At 51.3% G+C, this 22,351-nt stretch overlaps 1 protein-coding gene across 1 annotated transcript; it reads left to right on the forward strand.

The window, feature by feature from the left end:
- The first annotated feature begins 8 nt into the window (after positions 1 to 8).
- On the forward strand, positions 9 to 21,605 carry LOC115252593 (sister chromatid cohesion protein PDS5 homolog B-like). The gene is made up of 35 exons (XM_029848001.1): positions 9 to 262; positions 5,851 to 5,978; positions 6,189 to 6,392; positions 6,505 to 6,591; positions 7,540 to 7,637; positions 8,262 to 8,388; positions 8,648 to 8,728; positions 8,873 to 9,013; positions 11,657 to 11,772; positions 11,865 to 11,959; positions 12,078 to 12,223; positions 12,394 to 12,545; positions 13,224 to 13,337; positions 13,422 to 13,503; positions 13,575 to 13,623; positions 13,740 to 13,879; positions 14,306 to 14,421; positions 14,505 to 14,610; positions 14,818 to 14,978; positions 15,063 to 15,186; positions 15,275 to 15,433; positions 15,587 to 15,655; positions 15,771 to 15,907; positions 16,011 to 16,134; positions 16,205 to 16,409; positions 16,548 to 16,662; positions 16,800 to 16,932; positions 17,017 to 17,136; positions 18,352 to 18,414; positions 18,491 to 18,636; positions 18,924 to 18,996; positions 19,201 to 19,613; positions 19,710 to 19,790; positions 20,902 to 20,995; positions 21,069 to 21,605. Exons 2-35 carry the CDS (start codon positions 5,871 to 5,873, stop codon positions 21,099 to 21,101), a joined length of 4,212 nt encoding a protein of 1,403 aa, XP_029703861.1. The 5' UTR covers positions 9 to 262; positions 5,851 to 5,870; the 3' UTR covers positions 21,102 to 21,605.
- Positions 21,606 to 22,351: the final 746 nt, after the last annotated feature.

Raw genomic sequence — 22,351 nt, forward strand, 5'->3', positions numbered from 1 at the left:
AAATCTGTAAGATTCATTTCTTCCGCTACTTTTACACAAACTCAAAAATATTTCGGATCAATCAACAATTTAGGCCTGAAGATAAAGCAGCATCTTTGCATCATGATCTGCTGGGAGATGATGGCCCATAGGTGGCGCTCCAAGCACGTGCACGGCTCGGACCCGCGGGCACGAAAGCGACACATATTGGCGCCATTTTGGAGCGCGGAGGGGAAAGAGAGCTGCAGAGGAGGACGCGATTGAGCACAATTCATCGGAACAGGTAAGAATCCGCGTGGGCGCCGCCAGGTTTGGGGCTGCAATTGTTCTCGGGCGACGCCGGGGGGGGGTTCCGGGGAGGTTCCGGGGGGGTCCGGAGCGGCTCCGCCGGGTTTCAGCGCCGATCGGCGGAGCGCTGCCCGCCTCGCTCGCCTCTGTTCTCGGTAGCCGTGTGCGCTTCTTCGCGGTGGTTGACCTGGTCCCGCTCGTGGGATCCGCTCGTGGGATCCGCTCGTGGGATCCGAGCACATCTGGGGAAACGGCCGCCGGGCTTGAATTTGTGACTGAATTCCTGCTGCGGGTTCGGAGCTGCTCTGTCCGCCCTCTTGTCACTGATGGCTGCTGCTAACATTAGCTAACATTAGCGTCAGGCGCTAGCTGCTAGCGAGGTTAGCCCCAGCAACGCTGCAGGACAGGGTTCCTTTAGGGTCCAAGCAGCCCGGGCAGGACCAGAACAACAGCAGCCAGCATCATGCAGCGATCCCTGCCCGATCTTCGGCCACACTGACGCGCATCAGCGGCTCCGGGTCATCGGAACCTTCTGGCCGCTGCGCGTCTTCAGGATCCTCTACGAACATTTGCCGACAGTGAAGTTGGTCTCAAAGGGCATCTCACCATGAACCATGTGCACCTCTGACACGCAGGACTCGGCACAGCAGCGCTTTGATTGAAGAAGCAGGTTCCGAGCTTTGATGGTTGCTTTTACCCGGTTCTCCATCAGAACCCCAGATGAGTTGATCCGGCTTTGAGAAGTTTCTACTCTTCCATTCAGCTTGTTCCTCTTCTCACCTCTGAGATCCAACACTTGCCAGAGGTTCTAGAGTTCGGTGCTGCAGAACCGAGCCCTAGAACCTCTTTGAGATGATATGTTGTCAATAATCAGCGGAGTATTTCCCCCGAACCTCTGAGGTCTCCCACAAGTGACCCGGATCTCCTGTGTGGGTCAGGGTTTGTGAATCAGCCGCCATCAGAACCCAGAAACACGTCGACTTGGGAAGATCGGCTGCTGCAGCTCTTCAACCCAAACCTGGAGGGTTAGAGTTAGAGTTAGGGTTAGGGTTAGCTCCTGATGGGTTAGGGTTAGGGTTAGAGTTAGAGTTAGGGTTAGAGGGTTAGCTCCTGATGGGTTAGGGTTAGGGTTAGAGGTAGGGTTAGAGGGTCAGGGTTAGGGTTAGAGGGTCAGGGTTAGAGTTAGAGTTAGGGTTAGAGGGTTAGCTCCTGATGGGTTAGGGTTAGGGTTAGAGTTAGGGTTAGGGTTAGGGTTAGCTCCTGATGGGTTAGGGTTAGAGGTAGGGTTAGAGTTAGGGTTAGGGTTAGCTCCTGATGGGTTAGAGTTAGGGTTAGGGTTAGGGTTAGGGTTAGCTCCTGATGGGTTAGGGTTAGGGTTAGGGTTAGAGTTAGGGGTTAGAGGTAGGGTTAGGGTTAGGGTTAGAGTTAGGGTTACGGTTAGGGTTAGAGTTAGAGTTAGGGTTAGAGTTAGGGTTAGAGGGTTAGGGTTAGCTCCTGATGGGTTAGGGTCAGGGTTAGGGTTAGAGGGTTAGAGTTAGGGGTTAGAGGTAGGGTTAGAGGGTCAGGGTTAGAGGTAGGGTTAGGGTTAGAGTTAGGGGTTAGCTCCTGATGGGTTAGGGTTAGGGTTAGAGGTAGGGTTAGGGTTAGAGTTAGGGTTAGAGTTAGAGTTAGAGTTAGAGGTAGGGTTAGAGGGTTAGAGTTAGAGTTAGGGTTAGAGGGTCAGGGTTAGAGGGTTAGGGTTAGAGGGTCAGGGTTAGGGTTAGAGGGTCAGGGTTAGGGTTAGAGTTAGGGTTAGGGTTAGAGGGTTAGAGGTAGGGTTAGAGTTAGGGTTAGGGTTAGAGGGTTAGGGTTAGAGGGTTAGGGTTAGAGTTAGGGTTAGAGTTAGGGTTAGGGTTAGCTCCTGATGGGTGGGTGGATGGCTGGACTCATGAACCCACCCTAACCCACCCATGAACCCACTCTAACCCACCCATGAACCCACTCTAACCCACTCTAACCCACCCATGAACCCACTCTAACCCACCCATGAACCCACTCTAACCCATGAACCCACCCTAACCCACGTGATACTTGGGTTTTGTGTGTGCGTGCACAGAAGAGGTCGTTGGGTCCACGTCCAACCACCAGCCGGTGTCGGCGTTCCGACTGGCTGAGGAGGCTGAAGGTGTTGTGGTGTGATAAATCACAGATGAGGGGGAGCAGCTGGGGATCGGCACCAACCAGGACTAACCACGACCAACCATGACCAACCATGACCAACCAGGACTAACCACGACTAACCACGACCAACCAGGACTAACCACGACCAACCACGACCAACCATGACCAACCATGACCAACCAGGACTAACCACGACCAACCACGACCAACCAGGACTAACCACGACCAACCAGGACTAACCAGGACCAACAAGGACTAACCAGGACCAACCAGGACCAACCAGGACTAACCACGACCAACCAGGACCAACCAGGACTAACCACGACCAACCAGGACTAACCAGGACCAACCAGGACTAACCACGACCAACAAGGACTAACCAGGACCAACCACGACCAACCAGGACTAACCACGACCAACAAGGACCAACCAGGACTAACCACGACCAACCAGGACTAACCACGACCAACCAGGACTAACCAGGACCAACCAGGACTAACCAGGACTAACCAGGACCAACCAGGGGCGGGTTAGAGAGCACGGACATTCCCTGCAGCTTGGACTTGAATAATCCAGGATGGACGGAGCCCAAACATCAGGCTCCCTTAGACGGGTCCAGAACTTCTGTGCTTCCACTGAGGGTCAGAGAGACGCGGCAGCAGCTGTGGGGGGGGGGGCCGAGCTGCCCCGCTGGGGGCGTGTCCAGCCAACGGCCGCTGTGGGCGGAGCTGACCGGGTGTGTTGACATGGAAACGAGCAGGAGAAGAGTTCTGGCTTTGGGTTCATGGTGAAAGGAGTCTTCAGAGAGGACGCCTGCTAATGCTACTGTAGCTGCTAATGCTACTGTAGCTGCTGCTGCTAATGCTACTGTAGCTGCTAATGCTACTGTAGCTGCTGCTGCTAATGCTGCTGCTGTAGCTAATGCTGCTGTAGCTGCTGCTACTGTAGCTGCTGCTGCTAATGCTGCTGCTGTAGCTAATGCTGCTGTAGCTGCTGCTGCTGCTACTGCTGCTGCTGCTGCTGCTGGAGCTGCTGCTGCTGCTGCTGGTGCTGCTGCTGCTGTAGCTGCTACTGCTGCTGCTGCTGCTGCTGTAGCTGCTACTGCTGCTGCTGCTGTAGCTGCTACTGCTGCTGCTGCTGTAGCTGCTACTGCTGCTGCTGCTGGAGCTGCTACTGCTGCTGTAGCTGCTACTGCTGCTGCTGCTGGAGCTGCTGTAGCTGCTGCTGCTGCTGCTGTAGCTGCTACTGCTGCTGCTGCTGGAGCTGCTGCTGCTCTGCTGGTGCTGCTGCTGCTGTAGCTGCTACTGCTGCTGCTGCTGTAGCTGCTACTGCTGCTGCTGCTGTAGCTGCGACTGCTGCTGCTGCTGGAGCGACTGCTGCTGCTGCTGGAGCTGCTACTGCTGCTGCTGCTGGAGCTGCTGCTGCTGTAGCTGCTGCTGCTGCTGCTGTAGCTGCTACTGCTGCTGGAGCTGCTGCTGCTGTAGCTGCTGCTGCTGCTGCTGTAGCTGCTGCTACTGCTGCTGCTGCTGTAGCTGCTACTGCTGCTGCTGCTGGAGCTGCTACTGCTGCTGTAGCTGCTACTGCTGCTGCTGCTGGAGCTGCTGTAGCTGCTGCTGCTGCTGCTGTAGCTGCTACTGCTGCTGCTGCTGGAGCTGCTGCTGCTGCTGTAGCTGCTGCTGGAGCTGCTGCTGCTGTAGCTGCTGCTGCTGCTGTAGCTGCTGCTGCTGTAGCTGCTACTGCTGCTGCTGCTGGAGCTGCTGCTGCTGCTGCTGGAGCTGCTGCTGCTGTAGCTGCTACTACTGCTGCTGCTGGAGCTGCTGCTGCTGTAGCTGCTGCTGCTGCTGTAGCTGCTGCTGCTGTAGCTGCTACTACTGCTGCTGCTGGAGCTGCTGCTGCTGTAGCTGCTGCTGTAGCTGCTGCTGCTGCTGTAGCTGCTGCTACTGCTGCTGCTGGAGCTGCTGTAGCTGCTGCTGCTGTAGCTGCTGCTGCTGGAGCTGCTGCTGCTGCTGCTGTTGCAGCTGCTGCTGCTGTAGCTGCTGCTAATGCTAATGCTGCTGTAGCTGCTGCTGCTACTGCTAATGCTACTGTAGCTGCTGCTGCTGTAGCTGCTGCTGCTGTTGTAGCTGCTGTAGCTACTGTTGCTGCTGCTGCTAATGCTACTGTAGCTGCTGCTGCTGTAGCTGCTGCTGCTGTAGCTACTGTTGCTGCTACTGCTAATGCTACTGTAGCTGCTGCTGCTGTAGCTGCTGCTGCTGCTAATGCTACTGTAGCTGCTAATGCTACTGTAGCTGCTGCTGCTACTGTAGCTGCTAATGCTACTGTAGCTGCTAATGCTACTGTAGCTGCTGCTGCTAATGCTACTGTAGCTGCTAATGCTACTGTAGCTGCTGCTGGCCTCCTGCTGGCCTTATCACACGTGTGTAAAGGTGTAATAAAACGCACCGCCTGGTCATGAAGGAGCTGCTATAACGGTCCAGTGATTTTGTTCCGGCCGTTTTCTCGCTGTGCGTCTTCTTTACATTCCACACAAACCCGGAGTTGGCAAAGTGGGCACGTTGCCATGGTAACAGTCAGCAGTGCGCAGTCTCCAGTTTATTTGGTTTTTGAGGTTGGACTGCGTCTCTGTTTGAGGAGATGCTTTTTGGGCTCCTGGTTCTGGTCCGTTAAAGGTGGGGAGCAGCTCTTGGCGCTCATCTCCAGTCTCCGCTGCGCCACCCTAAAGGAGGAGGAGCTTCCTGTCTGAGCCAGCTCACGCACCTGGCGGAGCTCTGAACCAGGGGCGCTGCTCTGCCGGGCGCTGCTGCTCTGCCGGGCGCCGCTGCTCTGCCGGGCGCCGCTGCTGCGCCGGGCGCTGCTGCTCTGCTGCTCTGCCGGGCGCTGCTCTGCCGGGCGCTGCTCTGCCGGGCGCTGCTCTGCCGGGCGCTGCTCTGCCGGGCGCTGCTCTGCCGGGCGCTGCTCTGCCGGGCGCTGCTCTGCCGGGCGCTGCTCTGCCGGGCGCTGCTGCTCTGCCGGGCGCTGCTGCTCTGCCGGGCGCTGCTCTGCCGGGCGCTGCTCTGCCGGGCGCTGCTCTGCCGGGCGCTGCTGCTCTGCCGGGCGCTGCTGCTCTGCCGGGTGCTGCTGCTCTGCCGGGCGCTGCTGCTCTGCCGTCTCCTGTCCAGGAGGCGCGTCCTCGCGTGGCTCCTCCCACCATCCTTGGACGGCCGACGTGCTCGTACGGCCACAGGCTCCGCCGCCACCTTCATGCTGCTCTCAAACGGTTACGTCTCTAAACATGATGGGATTAACAGCGTCTGTTAATCTCCATGGCAACACTGACTTGAGGTGGTGCTGGAAGGTGGAGCGCGGGGCTGTTTCCTCCTCGCACCTTCTGCCCTGGCCTCCACCGCTGGTGCCGCTGGTGATCTTCTCTGCGCTCCTTTGCAGGCAGAGCAGAGCTGAAGAGGATGGCTCACTCTAAAGCTCGAGTCACAGATGGGAAGGTGACCTACCCCCCAGGGGTCAAGGAGATCTCTGACAAAATCTCCAAGGAGGAGATGGTCCGCAGGCTGAAGGTCAGTTGGACTTTTCTCTCCCCTTCTGCTGCTTAATGGCATCTGTCTGGAAGTAAACGTCAATAAATGAAAGAATTTCCATTGTGATTAAAGATGTGACTTCCTGGAAATAAAAACCCTCCTCTTCAAATGAGAGACCTGTTGTTTGAGAGCCGATTTACAGAGGCCTTTTTAAGGGTGACCTTTGTTGCTGCTGCCACACGCTTCTAGATGGTTGTAAAGACCTTCATGGACATGGATCAAGATTCTGAGGAAGAGAAGGAGCTGTACCTGAACCTGGCTCTCCATCTGGCTTCTGATTTCTTTCTGAAACACCCGGACAAGGACGTGCGTCTGCTGGTGGCCTGCTGCCTGGCTGATATCTTCAGGATATACGCCCCAGAGGCACCATACACCTCCCCGGATAAGCTCAAGGTACCTTCCTCACCGTCAGAATGTGTTGGGGCGTCCATGGTGGGTTTCATGACTCCCTGACCCCTGACCCCTGACCCTAACCCTTCTCAGTGAGCCTCTCCCTTGTTTCCAGGACATTTTCATGTTCATCACAAGACAGCTGAAAGGACTGGAGGACACCAAAAGTGCCCAGTTCAACAGATACTTCTATCTCCTCGAGGTACGTCAGCCTGCTGTCCAGCTGGGCTGCACAGTGGCATTTGGGGGGGGGGGGGGGGGTAATAAATAGTTTAGGGCATTTAAGAGTTTATAACACATCCTCTGAAATAAACAAGACTCTTTTGGATCACTTGTTACCCATTAAAGAATAGATAATGATTCCAAATCCCAACGGCTGACCTACATCCAGCCACATCTGCTGTCCCTCATCCCCAGACAGTCCTTCCACTCATCTGTCTAATCCTCATGTTACTGTGACAATATGGATTCATACATAAATGAACACGTTGTATATTTAAAGGAGGCTTTGTTAGCGTTAGCATCCTGCACTATAGGCCGCTACTGTTTCCCACGCGTTGTCCCCTGCAGCTTGTAGGGCGATGCGGATTATTTATGGATTTTTACCATTTCTTTCATCACTCAACCAGGATAAAGTTTCCTGAATGTGAATGGATATTTAGGACCCCCAGGGGGCGCTCTGGCAGCACAAGACAGAGGGGTGGAAGAGCGACTGGAGGGTGCCGAGGAGCCGCTAGTTTAATTGTTTAACAGTCTTTTTGGCTTCATGTCCACACCCTCGTCATGATAACACACCAAGAAATGCTGACGAAGCAGCTTTGAAGTTAAAGGAAGCAGCATGTTGCTGTCTTTGGTCATTAAGCATTTAAATCATAAAGGTCTCACCACCTGCGGCTTGTAGTCGGCTGCAGTTTAGATGTGTGTTTGTGCTTCAATATTATTATATGTATAATATTATATTAAATCTGCGCGGTGCAGCTCAGAGTCCGTCGGCTCTGTGGTGCAGAACTGATGTTAGAAATCAGCCCAACATTTAGAGCGCCACAGTAAGTGAAGGGAAACCCTTGGCGTTAGCCTGATCTTGCAATATTTACTTCCGGGAGCGGCGTGATCAGTCGACACACTCTGATATTTTCTCTCCGTGTTTTAGAACATCGCCTGGGTGAAATCCTACAATATTTGTTTTGAGCTTGAAGACAGCAATGAGATCTTCACCCAGCTTTACAGAACGCTCTTCCAAGTCATCAAGTAAGTGTTTCTGTCAAAGCCCCCCCGCCGCCTGTCCTGTCTTCCTGTTTCCTGCTGTCTTACAGGGCTTCTTTGCCCGCTCCGCCTTTACTCTTTCACGTTTTTTCACCTTGTCCCTTTGGGCTTGCCGTTCTGTCCGTCAGAAAAAGGCCCCTGAGCCTCCCATAGCACCTTAATCTGCAGCTGCATCCTGGAACTGCACAGCAGCAGCAGCAGTCCAGTTCTTCCTCTTCTTTTGCCCCCTTTTCCCTCCACGCCGCTCTGTTCAAACGTACACAACCTGGAGGGTTAAATTCTGCAGTAAAGAAGTTGGATCTCGGCCAGTGAAACAAAATGGCACTGGTGTGTGCCAAGGTTATGGCCACAAATGTGTGTGGCTTCATGTTTTCACTGTTATCTATGAAAAATGTCAAGAGCTTGGCTTTATGTTGGAGATGGTGGAAGGAAGGAGACTTTTAATGCTTGATCATCACTGACACTCAGCACGTCTGTGCTATCTTAAATTCATTCATACATTTAAAAAGAACCTGTAGAAGACAGTAAAGAATGCCTGATTAATTAGCTTAGGTTGATCTACACACCGATGTGCGTCATTGTTGAATGATGCTCTTCTCACTTTGCTAGCAATGGCCATAACCAGAAGGTGCACATGCATATGGTGGATCTGATGAGCTCCATCATCTGTGAAGGAGACACTGTTTCTCAGGAGCTGTTGGACACAGTGTTGGTCAACCTGGTGCCTGCACACAAGGTACAGTAATGTTCAGATATCAGTGTGAAGATTCCCAGTTTGAGCCTTTGAAGGAGAAGCTGCTCCCCAATGCTGAGGAGCCAAGTTCGTGTTCCATAACCTGCAATTCATTGCGACCCCTGCAGGTCACATTCGGTACAGCGACGTCCTGCAGGAAACGTGCTCCGATGAATAAAAAAACAACAATCTTTTTGCCATTTCATTTTATCCTTCTGTTTCCACACATGAAAAGAACCTGATGTTTATTCTCTCCATCTAGAATTTGAATAAACAGGCGTATGACCTGGCCAAAGCTCTGCTGAAGAGAACCGCTCAGGCCATTGAACCCTACATCACCAATGTAAGACTTTTTTTTTACATCCTGTAATGTATATTTCAAATGATTATTTTTGTGGATGTTTGACGGCAGCAGATGCCAGAAACGTCTGATCTGCCACACATGACGGTCTTAAAGTTGAAGAGTAATCGCTGCGGTTTCTCTCAGTTTTTCAACCAGGTGCTGATGCTGGGCAAGACTTCGGTCAGCGACCTCTCCGAACACGTTTTTGACCTCATTCTGGAGCTTTACAACATCGACAGCCACCTGCTGCTGTCAGTGCTGCCACAGCTGGAATTTAAACTGAAGGTATCATGTTGCTAAATCCTCGTTTCCTTGATTGTAATTTGGTGTAATTTGCACGATGATGATTCGTATTATTTAGATGGACCCATCAGTTACTGGTGTAAGCATCAACTGTGTCCAGCAGAGGTTCACTGAGAGCTGGATGCTCAGGCCAGATTCTCAGACCTATATATAATAATATATACCTCCAGACTATACGCCGCACCTGTCTATAACCTGCTTTGAAACTTCTGCCAGCTTTTTCTGCAGCAACTTTATTAAACACTGAACCAAAGACACGTCAACGAAGGGAGGTCTTCAATCACACACACAACCTGGCTTATGGTGTGCAGGTGCAAACAGTAATTAAAACAGTAATTAAATACATCAACAACCAGAACTCAATAAAGAGAACACTAACATTGAAAGTTGCAAAAGATAACATTTACAACGAACAAAAACAGGGTTAACACCAACCTGAACCCACAGACACACTGCCACAAAGCATGCTGGGAACTTCCCACACTGACCCTCCCCAACACGCTACACTACCTTTGCTTTTCTCTTCAAACAGTGGCTGTGACGCGGCAGTAACTTTTCTGCTCGAGCGCCCCTAGCGGCCGATAGAAAAAGTACATAAATAAGCTGCACCGTAGGATAAGCCGCAGTGTTTAAAGTGTAGGGAAAAGGTAGCGGCTTATAGTCCGGAAAATACGATATATATATATATATATATATATATATATATATATATATATAAACTATATAACCCCCAGAACGGCACAGTTTAGTTACTCTGCAGGTTTCTTTATTTGGCTGGAGAGACGAAGCAGGGGGCCATGCTAACCCGAACCCTTCCTGCTGATGGATAATGCTCATTAGCTCTTCTGGTGGAGTGTGGACCACCACCAGCTCCTCAAAATAATGGCTGCAAGGCAATCTCCTCCCTCTAGAGTCCCCCATCTCTCTCTCATCCTCTGAGCTATTCTCTTGTCATCGTTGTCACCTCTGTTCTCTCCTCGATGCTTCTCCCTCGATGCTTCTTCCTCGGTGCTTCTTCCTCGATGCTTCTTCCTCTTCTCCCTCGATGCTTCTACCTCTACTTCCTCGATGCTTCTTCCTCTTCTTCCTCGATGCTTCTACCTCTACTTCCTCGATGCTTCTTCCTCTTCTTCCTCGATGCTTCTTCCTCTACTTCCTCGATGCTTCTCCCTCGATGCTTCTTCCTCGGTGCTTCTTCCTCGATGCTTCTTCCTCTTCTTCCTCGATGCTTCTTCCTCTTCTTCCTCGATGCTTCTCCCTCGATGCTTCTCCCTCGATGCTTCTTCCTCGGTGCTTCTTCCTCGATGCTTCTTCCTCTACTTCCTCGATGCTTCTCCCTCGATGCTTCTTCCTCGATGCTTCTTCCTCGATGCTTCTCCCTCGATGCTTCTACCTCTACTTCCTCGATGCTTCTTCCTCTTCTTCCTCGATGCTTCTTCCTCGATGCTTCTTCCTCTTCTTCCTCGGTGCTTCTCCCTCGATGCTTCTTCCTCGATGCTTCTTCCTCTTCTCCCTCGATGCTTCTTCCTCGGTGCTTCTTCCTCGGTGCTTCTTCCTCGATGCTTCTTCCTCTTCTTCCTCGGTGCTTCTTCCTCGATGCTTCTTCCTCGGTGCTTCTTCCTCGATGCTTCTTCCTCTTCTTCCTCGATGCTTCTCCCTCGATGCTTCTTCCTCGGTGCTTCTTCCTCGATGCTTCTTCCTCTTCTTCCTCGGTGCTTCTTCCTCGATGCTTCTTCCTCTTCTTCCTCGGTGCTTCTTCCTCGATGCTTCTTCCTCTTCTTCCTCGATGCTTCTTCCTCGATGCTTCTTCCTCGATGCTTCTTCCTCGGTGCTTCTTCCTCGGTGCTTCTTCCTCGATGCTTCTTCCTCTTCTTCCTCGGTGCTTCTTCCTCGATGCTTCTTCCTCGGTGCTTCTTCCTCGATGCTTCTTCCTCTTCTTCCTCGATGCTTCTCCCTCGATGCTTCTCCCTCGATGCTTCTCCCTCGATGCTTCTTCCTCGATGCTTCTTCCTCGATGCTTCTTCCTCGATGCTTCTTCCTCGATGCTTCTTCCTCTACTTCCTCGATGCTTCTCCCTCGATGCTTCTTCCTCGATGCTTCTTCCTCGGTGCTTCTTCCTCGGTGCTTCTTCCTCGGTGCTTCTTCCTCGGTGCTTCTTCCTCGATGCTTCTTCCTCTTCTTCCTCGGTGCTTCTTCCTCGGTGCTTCTTCCTCTTCTTCCTCGGTGCTTCTTCCTCGGTGCTTCTTCCTCTTCTTCCTCGGTGCTTCTTCCTCTTCTTCCTCGGTGCTTCTTCCTCGATGCTTCTTCCTCGGTGCTTCTTCCTCTTCTTCCTCGGTGCTTCTTCCTCGATGCTTCTTCCTCGGTGCTTCTTCCTCGATGCTTCTTCCTCTTCTTCCTCGATGCTTCTTCCTCGGTGCTTCTTCCTCGATGCTTCTTCCTCTTCTTCCTCGATGCTTCTTCCTCGATGCTTCTCTGCTCTTCCTGCCACTCACCTTCCTGTGACTTTGTCCATCACAGTTACTGCAGTTGTGGCTGTGGAAAAACAAGAGTGATGCTAGTGTAGCTCATTAAAGCTCTCGGAGCAAACGAGCCGTGCGTCCTACCTGTTTGCTGTTGTGTCTGCAGAGTAATGACAACGACGAGAGGCTGCAGGTGGTGAAGCTACTAGCTAAGATGTTTGGGGCCAAGGATTCTGAGCTGGCTGCTCAGAACAAACCACTCTGGCAATGTTACTTGGGCAGGTGAGTGTCGTTATATCCTCTCAAAGGCAGCATAAATGAATGAATAATGGGTCTCTTATTACCAGTGTTAACAGTATTTCTCTTCCCCAAAGGTTTAACGACATCCATGTTCCTATCAGACTGGAGTGTGTAAAGTTTGCCAGTCACTGTCTGATGAACCACCCTGACCTGGCCAAAGACCTCACAGGTAACCGGTGGACATTTCAGGCATGTCTCCTCTGGAAGCTGTGACTGAAGGCTGGTTAGAGCTCTTTTAGGTGCAAGTGACGAATAATTCATTTCTGGTCTTTATGCTTTCTCTCCAGAATTCCTGAGGGTCCGATCACATGACCCAGAGGAGGCCATCCGCCATGATGTCATAGTGTCTATCGTAACTGCTGCCAAAAAAGACTTGTCCTTAGTCAATGATGCCTTGCTCAATTTTGTAAAGGAAAGAACATTGGACAAAAGAGTAAGTGGAAGTGTGGAGATGTCTTAGGTTCTTTCTCAGTTTGTAGGTTAGGTCTTTTATTGCTCAACTGTTATTATAAAGTGGATCTTTTGTGGGGGAGTATACAGTCCTTAAAGTCGCTCACAAAGTTACGATTTGACTAATTGTTTTGTCCTGTCCCCTGACATCAGTGGCGTGTGCGGAAGGAGGCCATGATGGGCCTGGCGTCGGTCTACAGGAAGTATTCCCTGCAGGGCGAAGGGGGGAGGGAGGCCTCCAAACAGATTTCCTGGATTAAAGACAAGCTTCTCCACATCTACTACCAGAACAGCATTGATGACAGGTCTGATAAGCTTCTCCCTCTGCTCTTCCCACCAGTCTCACGGCCGTACCATCCACTCGGTTGTTTCATTCAGTGCTTATCCAAGCAGAGTGCAGCAAGACGCTATCAATATAGATGAGATCCTGTTTGAGCGCTCACAGTTGCCACAGGGCATCGGGGCATTTTTCAATCCTCGAGCAGCCAAACAGCACGCTGCGTTGCCACTTTCCTCACTGAGCTGGAAGTGTGAGTGAAGTGCGGTGTGGGGCCATCGTGTCCAGACAAAGCCGACAAAGCAGTCGCACTAATGACGCACAACAATATCACCATCGGACGCCTGAATGCAGCGTCTGAGCTGGTCTCACAATCTCTGCAGTGGTGGGGAACCAGTCTGCTCCCAAGAGGAAAATTCAGTTTATTTTTACCCCTCAAGCACACGCACGTGCACACACACACACACCCACGCACGCGCACACACACACTGCAGTTTTGGGGAGATGATGCTCATACATGTAGCCCAAAGTAAAATCGATTGAATCATAGATTTATTAACATTATATCGTGTCACTGAAAAAATGCCACATCTGTAATCCTGCGTCGTCTCGTCATTCTTTTATTCTCGTTCCCCCTCCTGAACAGTGGTTTAAAAAGAGTCATTCAGGATGCTGCTTTTGTTAAGATCTGCCTGTGTGCTCACAGGCTACTGGTGGAGCGGGTCTTCGCCCAGTACATGGTCCCTCACAACCTGGAAACGGCCGAGAGAATGAAGTGTCTTTACTATCTGTACGCTACCCTGGACACAAACGCTGTCAAGTACGTCCTCTCGGTGTCCCGACACAATCACAATTGTTGACCTGTGAGCGTCAGAACTGAAGCCCTTTATTTGGATCCTCTCAGAGCTTTGAATGAGATGTGGAAGTGCCAAAATCTGCTGCGACAACACGTTAAAGACCTGCTGGAGTTGATCAAAAAACCAAAGGTAAGCAGCTGAAAGAAAGCTGAGTTGGCACACACATGCCTCCAGCTTCTCATGCTTCTGTTTATCTGCAGTCTGAAGCATCCAGCAAGGCCGTCTTTGCTAAGGTCATGGTGATCACAAGTAAGAGCTCGTTTCAATCGGCCAACAAAGTCCAAATGGAAATAGCTTGATTGCTTTAATCAGCTAGGCATCATCCGATCTGTGGTGTGACAGCTTCACCTGCCCTGTTGCTGCAGGGAACCTGCCGGATCCTGGGAAGGCCCAGGACTTCGTGAAAAAGCTGGCTCAGGTTCTGGATGACGACGAGCGCATCAGGGATCAGCTGGAGACTTTGGTCAGCCCATCGTGCTCCTGCAAGCAGGCGGAAATCTGCGTGGTGAGTTCTGAAAATGACCCAATCATTGCAGAGTTGTGGGTGACATCAGCATCCTGAACTGGAAAACGACCTGAAATCTGATGCTCTGGGCCGGGTCGAGGTGATGAGAAGGTGGCAATCGCACCACTTTCCTTTGAAAGCCTCCCACCTCGGCGTTTGCTGTCACACCTCCGGCCCTTAAGAGGGTGGAAGCACGCGGAGTTTGACACCCCGAGCTGTAGAATCTGTCATTTCCACACTATTCACTTGGTAAATTAAAACAACAGATTAATTATTACTCTAGATTGCTGGAAATTGACCTCACCCAACATGTCCTTGCATGTTTTTCATACTTTTGTGACCTCAGGCAACTCGAATGGAACGAGAGAATAGGTGAGGGTGTCTTTGGGGGGGAGACTATTTTAAAAGTGCATTTGTCACTTTCAGAGGGACATTACAAAGAAACTTGGCAGCCCCAAACAGCCCAGCAATCCCTTCCTGGAAATGGTGAAGTTTCTGTTGGAGAGAATCGCTCCTGTACACATCGACACAGAGTCTATCAGGTGGGAACAAACCCAGAGGTTTAACAACACACCGGCGATGCCGACCTTTGACCTGTTCCTGTCTCTTTATTCTTTCCCATCAGTGCTTTGATAAAACAGGTTAACAAATCTATAGATGGAACCGCTGATGACGAAGAGGAGGGCGTTCCAACCGACGAGGCCATCAGAGCCGGGCTGGAGCTCCTGAAGGTAAAAAGAAGAGAGTCACATTCAACTCAATTTTGTTTAAGGAAAAAATATTCGTTCTTGCTCTTTCCTGCCTTCGTTTTATTGAGTGAAGGCAGGAAGTGAACAATCGTGACAATCGGGTCCTTTTTTGAGCACACCTGCTTCTTTTTGATGATGGTTCGGGTGACTGTGATTGGAAACATTCGGCTCTTCTTTTATCCCACACAGGTGCTGTCTTTTACACACCCAGTGTCGTTCCACTCTGCGGAGACCTTCGAGTCCCTATTGGGTTGTCTGAAGATGGATGATGAAAAGGTTGCAGAGGCAGCACTGCAGATCTTCAAGAACACAGGAAGCAAGATGGAAGAGAGTTTCCCTCACATCAAATCGTATGCTTCACTGTTTGCAGGCCGCCGGAACGATCCTCATTTATTTTCCTACCTCACAATCACCGTCTCATCTGCTCCCCCTAGTGTCTTGCTGCCGGTACTGCAGGCCAAGGCTAAGAGAGGCCCACCTCGCCAGGCCAAGTATGCCATCCACTGCATCAACGCCATGTTCACCAACAGAGACACACACTTTGCTCAGATCTTTGAGGTCAGTCAATTCCACAGGGTTCTTTCCAAATACTGAAGAGCCCTCAACTAAAAAGACTAAGCACCCTATGTTGTTTCTTCCTCTCCAGCCTCTACACAAGGGCCTGGATACTACTAACATGGAGCAGCTCATCACTCCTTTGACCACCTTAGGACATCTAGCACAGCTGGCCCCGGAGCAGTTTGCTGCGCCGCTCAAATCTCTAGTTGCCAACTTCATTGTGAAGGATCTCCTCATGAATGACAGGGTACACTCATCTGCTAAGGAGAGGCAGGGCTTCTACTGATTACTCAGCCACCTTTTCACAGAACAGCATTGCCCTGACGTCACTAAACACTTTGCATTTAATTGGCCGTGTGGTTGCACAAGGGACTGACGGTGTTGTCTGTGTTGTGGATAGATGCCAGGTAAGAAGACAACCAAACTATGGGTTCCTGATGATGAGGTGTCTCCAGAAACTCTGGCTAAGGTCAGAACTCCGTCTTGGCATCTCGTACATGTGACATTCGATGACTTCCTTCAATTGTGTTTAACTGGAATCTCCGATTGGGGGGTTGAATTAACGCAGGTGTGTTTGTGCTTAGATCCAGGGCATCAAGCTGATGGTGAGGTGGCTACTTGGAGTGAAGAACAACCAGAGTAAGTCAGGAAACTCCACCCTGAGGATGCTGACGGCCATTCTGCACAGCGATGGAGACCTGACTGAGCAGGGCAAAATGAGGTGGGCCACAAAGCCCGCATGGCTTGACTCTGTCGAAGGATCGTCGTCGTGTCAAACCACAATGATGTTTCTGGTGCCCGATGTTCTGCCTCTCCTCCCTCAGTAAACCCGACATGTCGCGGTTGCGTCTGGCAGCAGCGTGCGCGCTGCTGAAGCTGGCACAGGAGCCGTGCTATCATGAAATCATCACGCTGGAGCAGTACCAACTCTGTTCCCTGGTCATCAACGTAAGAGCCCCCCCGTCGTCTTCAGCAGCTCCAGGCGTCTGTTTCCGCTCACCGTTGTCTTCCTGTCCAGGACGAGTGCTACCAGGTGCGACAGTGTTTCTCCCAGAAGCTCCACCGGGGGTTGTGTCGCCTGCGTTTGCCTCTGGAATACATGGCCGTGTTCGCTCTGTGTGCCAAGGACCCCGTAAAGGAGCGGAGGGCCCACGCTCGCCAGTGTTTGGTGAAGAATGTGAACATCCGCAGAGAGTACCTGAAACAGCACGCCGCCCTCAGTGGTAAACCCTCTGATCTTTGATCTACTTCTGTGAAACAGAGCTTGTTCTGATGGAGCTCCTGATTATCCCTGCTCTGGACAGTGAGCTCCTCCAGCTCTGTTGTGAGGAGCTTCTAATACTCCGCGTCTTTGCCAACAGACAAGCTGCTGTCTCTGCTGCCCGAGTACGTGGTGCCCTACGCCATCCACCTCCTGGCACACGACCCGGACTACATCAAAGTGTCAGACATCGAGCAGCTCAAAGACATCAAAGAGTAAGTCCTGAACTCGGCTGTTAGGAATACTCAGTGTCATCCTGAGATTTTCCTTTTTTACTGCCTTGATTTTATTTTATTTTTCAAGCTTTAGGAATTTGTATTTATATGCTAATTAATTAATTAATTGCTCGCAGAGCTCTGTGGTTTGTTCTTGAGATTATCATGGCCAAGAATGAGAACAACAGCCACGCCTTCATCAGGAAAATGGTGGAAAATATCAAGCAGACTAAAGATGCCCAGGCCCCCACCGACCCGAAAACCAACGAGGTAACGCCGGGTCTGATGTTGGCGCTACAAATAAATGGCGCTACAAATAAATTTGCCGATGTTGCGTTTTTCTGTTCCGAGCAGAAACTGTACACGGTGTGTGACGTGGCCATGCACATCATCATGTCCAAAAGCACCACCTACAGTCTGGAGTCCCCCAAAGACCCGGTGCTGCCCTCCCGCTCCTTCACCAAACCTGACAAGGTTGGTCTGTCATGCGTCTCGGAGGCCCTTTCTCCTCTGCTTATCCTGCACTTTTAGAATTTTGCACTTGTTTGTGCACTTTTAGGTGAATTTTGCACTTGTTTGTGCACATTTAGGTGAATTTTGCACTTGTTTGTGCACATTTAGGATAATTTTGCACTTGTTTGTGCACTTTTAGCTGAACTTTGCACTTGTTTGTGCACTTTTAGCTGAATTTTGCACTTGTTTGTGCACTTTTAGCTGAATTTTGCACTTGTTTGTGCACTTTTAGGAGAATTTTGCACTTGTTTGTGCACTTTTAGCTGAATTTTGCACTTGTTTGTGCACTTTTAGGAGAATTTTGCACTTGTTCGTGCACTTTTAGCTGAATTTTGCACTTGTTTGTGCACTTTTAGCTGAATTTTGCACTTGTTTGTGCACTTTTAGGAGAATTTTGCACTTGTTTGTGCACAGTTAGGATAATTTTGCACTTGTTTGTGCACTTTTAGCTGAACTTTGCACTTGTTTGTGCACTTTTAGGAGAATTTTGCACTTGTTTGTGCACTTTTAGCTGAATTTTGCACTTGTTTGTGCACTTTTAGCTGAATTTTGCACTTGTTTGTGCACTTTTAGGAGAATTTTGCACTTGTTTGTGCACTTTTAGCTGAATTTTGCACTTGTTTGTGCACTTTTAGCTGAATTTTGCACTTGTTTGTGCACTTTTAGGAGAATTTTGCACTTGTTTGTGCACTTTTAGCTGAATTTTGCACTTGTTTGTGCACTTTTAGGAGAATTTTGCACTTGTTTGTGCACAGTTAGGATAATTTTGCACTTGTTTGTGCACTTTTAGCTGAACTTTGCACTTGTTTGTGCACTTTTAGGAGAATTTTGCACTTGTTTGTGCACTTTTAGCTGAATTTTGCACTTGTTTGTGCACTTTTAGCTGAATTTTGCACTTGTTTGTGCACTTTTAGGAGAATTTTGCACTTGTTTGTGCACTTTTAGCTGAATTTTGCACTTGTTTGTGCACTTTTAGCTGAATTTTGCACTTGTTTGTGCACTTTTAGGAGAATTTTGCACTTGTTTGTGCACTTTTAGCTGAATTTTGCACTTGTTTGTGCACTTTTAGCTGAATTTTAACAAACTGGTAGAACCCCCCCTCACAATCTTCACCTCTCTCTTGAGGTTTGCTTCACATTTGCAACTGAATCAATCTCTGATTTTTCCCTGTTTTAGAATTTCAACAACACCAAAAATTATCTCCCACCGGAGATGAAGCCATTCTTCACGCCAGGAAAGGTGAGTCGACCTGCTCAGAGTGATGCGAGTTGTTCTGGACCAAACGAGTCCAAGTAAAAACCTTTTCCTCGTCCAGCCCAAGTCGGCGAATGTTCTGGGGGCGGTGAATAAGCCGCTGGCCTCGGCGGGGAAGCAGCTCCAGAGTAAAGCCTTTCGAATGGAAACCGCCAGCAACGAAGACTCCTCATCGAACCCGGGCTCTCCGCAGCGCAGCAAGACCAGGTACCAGCCTTCAGTGGGGGGAGACAGAGACAAACTGACCTTACGGGGGGGGGGGGGCACAAATGGTGATGGCTCAGCCACTCGCCAGTTCATCACAGGGCCCCAGATGAGCCTTGGTGGGTTCGGTACCTTGCTCAAGGGTACCTGCAGCAAGGTGTGAAGGTGTTCTGGCCCCCACTACCTGCACCAGGACTCGAACCAGGAACCCTTCACTTCTCAGCCCAGTTAGACGGGTCAGCGAGTGGTCGCTCTTCGGTTCTGACGTCTGATTCAAACGTCTTTTTCAGGCACGACAGTGCAGAAATGGATCAGAGTGAAAACGAAGACATCACCATGAAGAGAGCAGACGGCACCGACAAGGTATCTGACCGGTCCTGGAGCCTCCTGATGTCCTTCAGGTTTCAAACCTAGACGGCACCAGCATGTGTGACTAAAGTCCCGCTATCGCCGTGGTAACCCTGCTGTGATGACGGGCACTGCTGCTGACCACTGGATCTGCCACACATTCATTTCATCTCCACGATTCTTTACAAGCACAAGAACTTGATTTCAGTTATTTTGCAGGATATTGAAAAGCCGCGCGGTCGCAAACGTGGCGTGGCGTCCAGCGAGGACGCGGAGAGCAAGCCGAAGCGGGGACGCAAGAAGGCAGCCGCCAACACCACCTCGGCGGGCGACTCTGAGGACCAGTGGGACGAAGACAATCGCCCGGAGGACGAACAGAACAGCCCGCCCAAAAAGGCCCGCAGGGGCCGGCCGCCCAAGTCTGCCACCGCCAGCCAGGACACGCCCACCAAGGGGAAAAGGGGAAGAAAGAAGGCGGCTCCTCCACCAGAGGAGGAGGAGGAGGAGGAGGAAGAGGAGCGAGGGGAGGAGGAAGCAGAGAACGACGAGGATGAAGACGACAGGAGCAGTGAAAATATGGAGGTGAAGACCAAGGGAGGAAGGCAGACCAGGACACCACGGAGGTCGCAGGGGTAAACGCCCATTCACCATGACAACAGCACTACCGAGGGGGTGTGGTCAGCAGCCTCCTAACACCATGATGGTCTCGTGCCTGTTTTCCTCCCCAGGCTGGACCCAACAGAGTCGACGCCACAGAAGCGGCGAGGACGTCCTCCCAAATCAGCTCAGCCAGCGGCCAAGAAACCAGCGTAAGTCGCTGCGGCGCTGAGCAGCAAGGCTCCGGGCCCGGAGCTCTCAGACCGGGTCGCAGTCCTGTTTCAGGACGTGCACTTGCATAGGCGTAACTGGCCGGCCCGCCGCCCAGCACGGCCCACACCCGTCTGATCCGCACGCCATGAATGCGTGTTTGGGCTGTTGTGGCGTCTGCAGCACCAGGTGATGCTAGCAGGGCTGAGCCGTTTCCAGTGATGGTGAAACCTCACCGGACCTTCATCATCATCTCGTGTGCCTGACCCCTAACCCCTAATCTGACCCCTAACCCTGACATTAACCCTCTAACCCTGACATTAACCCTGACCCTGACCCCTAACCCCTAATCTGACCCCTAACCCTGACATTAACCCTCTAACCCTGACATTAACCCTCTAACCCTGACCCCTAACCCTGACATTAACCCTGACCCCTAACCCTGACATTAACCCTCTAACCCTGACCCCTAACCCTGACATTAACCCTCTAACCCTGACCCTAACCCTGACCCCTAACCCTGACATTAACCCTCTAACCCTGACATTAACCCTAACATCCTGACCCCTAACCCTGACATTAACCCTCTAACCCTGACCCTAACCCTGACCCCTAACCCTGACATTAACCCTGACCCCTAACCCTGACATTAACCCTAACACCCTGACCCCTAACCCTGACATTAACCCCTAATCTGACCCCTAACCCTGACATTAACCCTCTAACCCTGACCCCTAACCCTGACATTAACCCTGACATTAACCCTAACACCCTGACCCCTAACCCTGACATTAACCCCTAATCTGACCCCTAACCCTGACATTAACCCTGACCCCTAACCCTGACATTAACCCTGACCCCTAACCCTGACATTAACCCTCTAACCCTGACCCCTAACCCTGACATTAACCCTCTAACCCTGACCCCTAACCCTGACATTAACCCTCTAACCCTGACCCCTAACCCTGACCCCTAACCCTGACCCCTAACCCTAACCCTGACCCTGGGTCGCCCTGTGGGAGGTGACTAGTGTTGCCATAAAACCGTCCGTGGGGGGGGGGGGTTCTGGGCCGTGCAGCACCGGGACACTCAGTCATCTTCCTGTTGCTCCAGGCGTGGGGGGAGGTCCAAGGCAGCGGTGGCTAAGGACGACTCTGAAGAGGAGGAGGAGGAGGGGGAGGAGCAGGAGGAGGAGCCTACGCCCAAGGTACGTGCACACCTGCCCAGCAATATGGAATCTGTGCATTAAAGCGCAGCTTTTAAACTCAAACCGTTGTCAGGGTCGCAAGAAGGCAGCAGGACGGAGAAGATGAGCTGGAGCCGGCGGCGCGGGAAAACACGGACATTGAACTTTTTATCTTTTTCATATTGCGACGCTCCTGCTGATCCGCTCACACGTGCTCACACGTGCACACACGTGCACACACGTGCACTCGACCTCCGTACATCCGTGTTCAGCTGTGGGTGTTTGCGTTGTGATGTGTTCGCCACGTTAGCTAGGAAGAGTTTTAACAGAACAAGGAAAACGCTCCCTGTTGTAAATAGTCTCATGTCTGTTTCATGTTCTTGTTGTGTTGATGCTAACTGGGGGCTAAATGCTAAATGCCCCCCCGCCCCAAAAGTGCCCCCGTTCGAAGAAAAGGAAACCATCATTCCCTCTGTTACACTGTTCACAACAAAGAGATTAACTGTACTTTTTTGCGATGTTAGAAGCCGTTTTATTGCATTTTTGGTTTACAGTCCTGTATATTTTCTTTTTCTTTTTTCTTTTTTTTTTTTACAATGTATTGAAAATAAAGTGTTAATTCTGTCCTGGAGAGGTGGCGTCGCTTCTTTTTTAGCTTTGTGTCGCTGTTGGGAGTCGTGAGCAGCTCGTGGCCTCGCCCCCCCCCCGGTCACCCCCCCCCGGTCGCCCCCCCCGGTCGCCTCCTCCCAGTCGCCCCCCCCGGTCGCCTCCTCCCAGTCGCCCCCCCCGGTCGCCCCGGTTTCCTTCCTGGTGTCCTCACTGGTTTCCTTCCTGGTGTCCTCACTGGTTTCCTTCCTGGTTTCCTCCCTGGTTTCCTTCCTGGTTTCCTCACTGGTTTCCTTCCTGGTTTCCTCACTGGTTTCCTCACTGGTTTCCTCCCTGGTTTCCTTCCTGGTTTCCTTCCTGGTTTCCTCCCTGGTTTCCTTCCTGGTTTCCTCCCTGGTTTCCTCCCTGGTTTCCTGCTTTGATCTCGGGCTGGTCACCTTCGTCTCTTCTATAGAGGCAATAATGTTCTGACTCAGAATCCTAAAGAGGCTGCAGACTGGTGCCCTGAGGGGCACCAACCAGGGCTTGGGGGCACCAACCAGGGCTTGGGGGCACCAACCAGGGCTTGGGGGCTCCTCTGGCCGCCCCAGGCCTGGGATTGTGCACCTGAGATGGTCAGATTTATTCCAGTGTTGGTTAGCGGAGCATTAAGAGTGGCTTCACTTTTATTCCAAGGCCATTAACCAATAAACGGGACTGTTAATGAGGCCGCCCTAACCCTAACCCTGTTAATGAGGCCGCCCTAACCCTAACCCTCTAACCCTAACCCTA

This window comes from Takifugu rubripes, chromosome 15, assembly GCF_901000725.2.
Source record: "Takifugu rubripes chromosome 15, fTakRub1.2, whole genome shotgun sequence".
NCBI classification, from domain to species: Eukaryota; Metazoa; Chordata; class Actinopteri; order Tetraodontiformes; family Tetraodontidae; genus Takifugu; species Takifugu rubripes.

Coding starts and splice junctions, on each gene's coding strand:
- LOC115252593 (XM_029848001.1), top strand. CDS start 5,871: ATGGCTCACTCTAAAGCTCGAGTCACAGATGGGAAGGTGACCTACCCC. Junction 11,773..11,864: donor TGGCAATGTTACTTGGGCAG/GTGAGTGTCGTT, acceptor TCTTCCCCAAAG/GTTTAACGACATCCATGTTC. Junction 16,410..16,547: donor ACAGCACGCCGCCCTCAGTG/GTAAACCCTCTG, acceptor CTTTGCCAACAG/ACAAGCTGCTGTCTCTGCTG.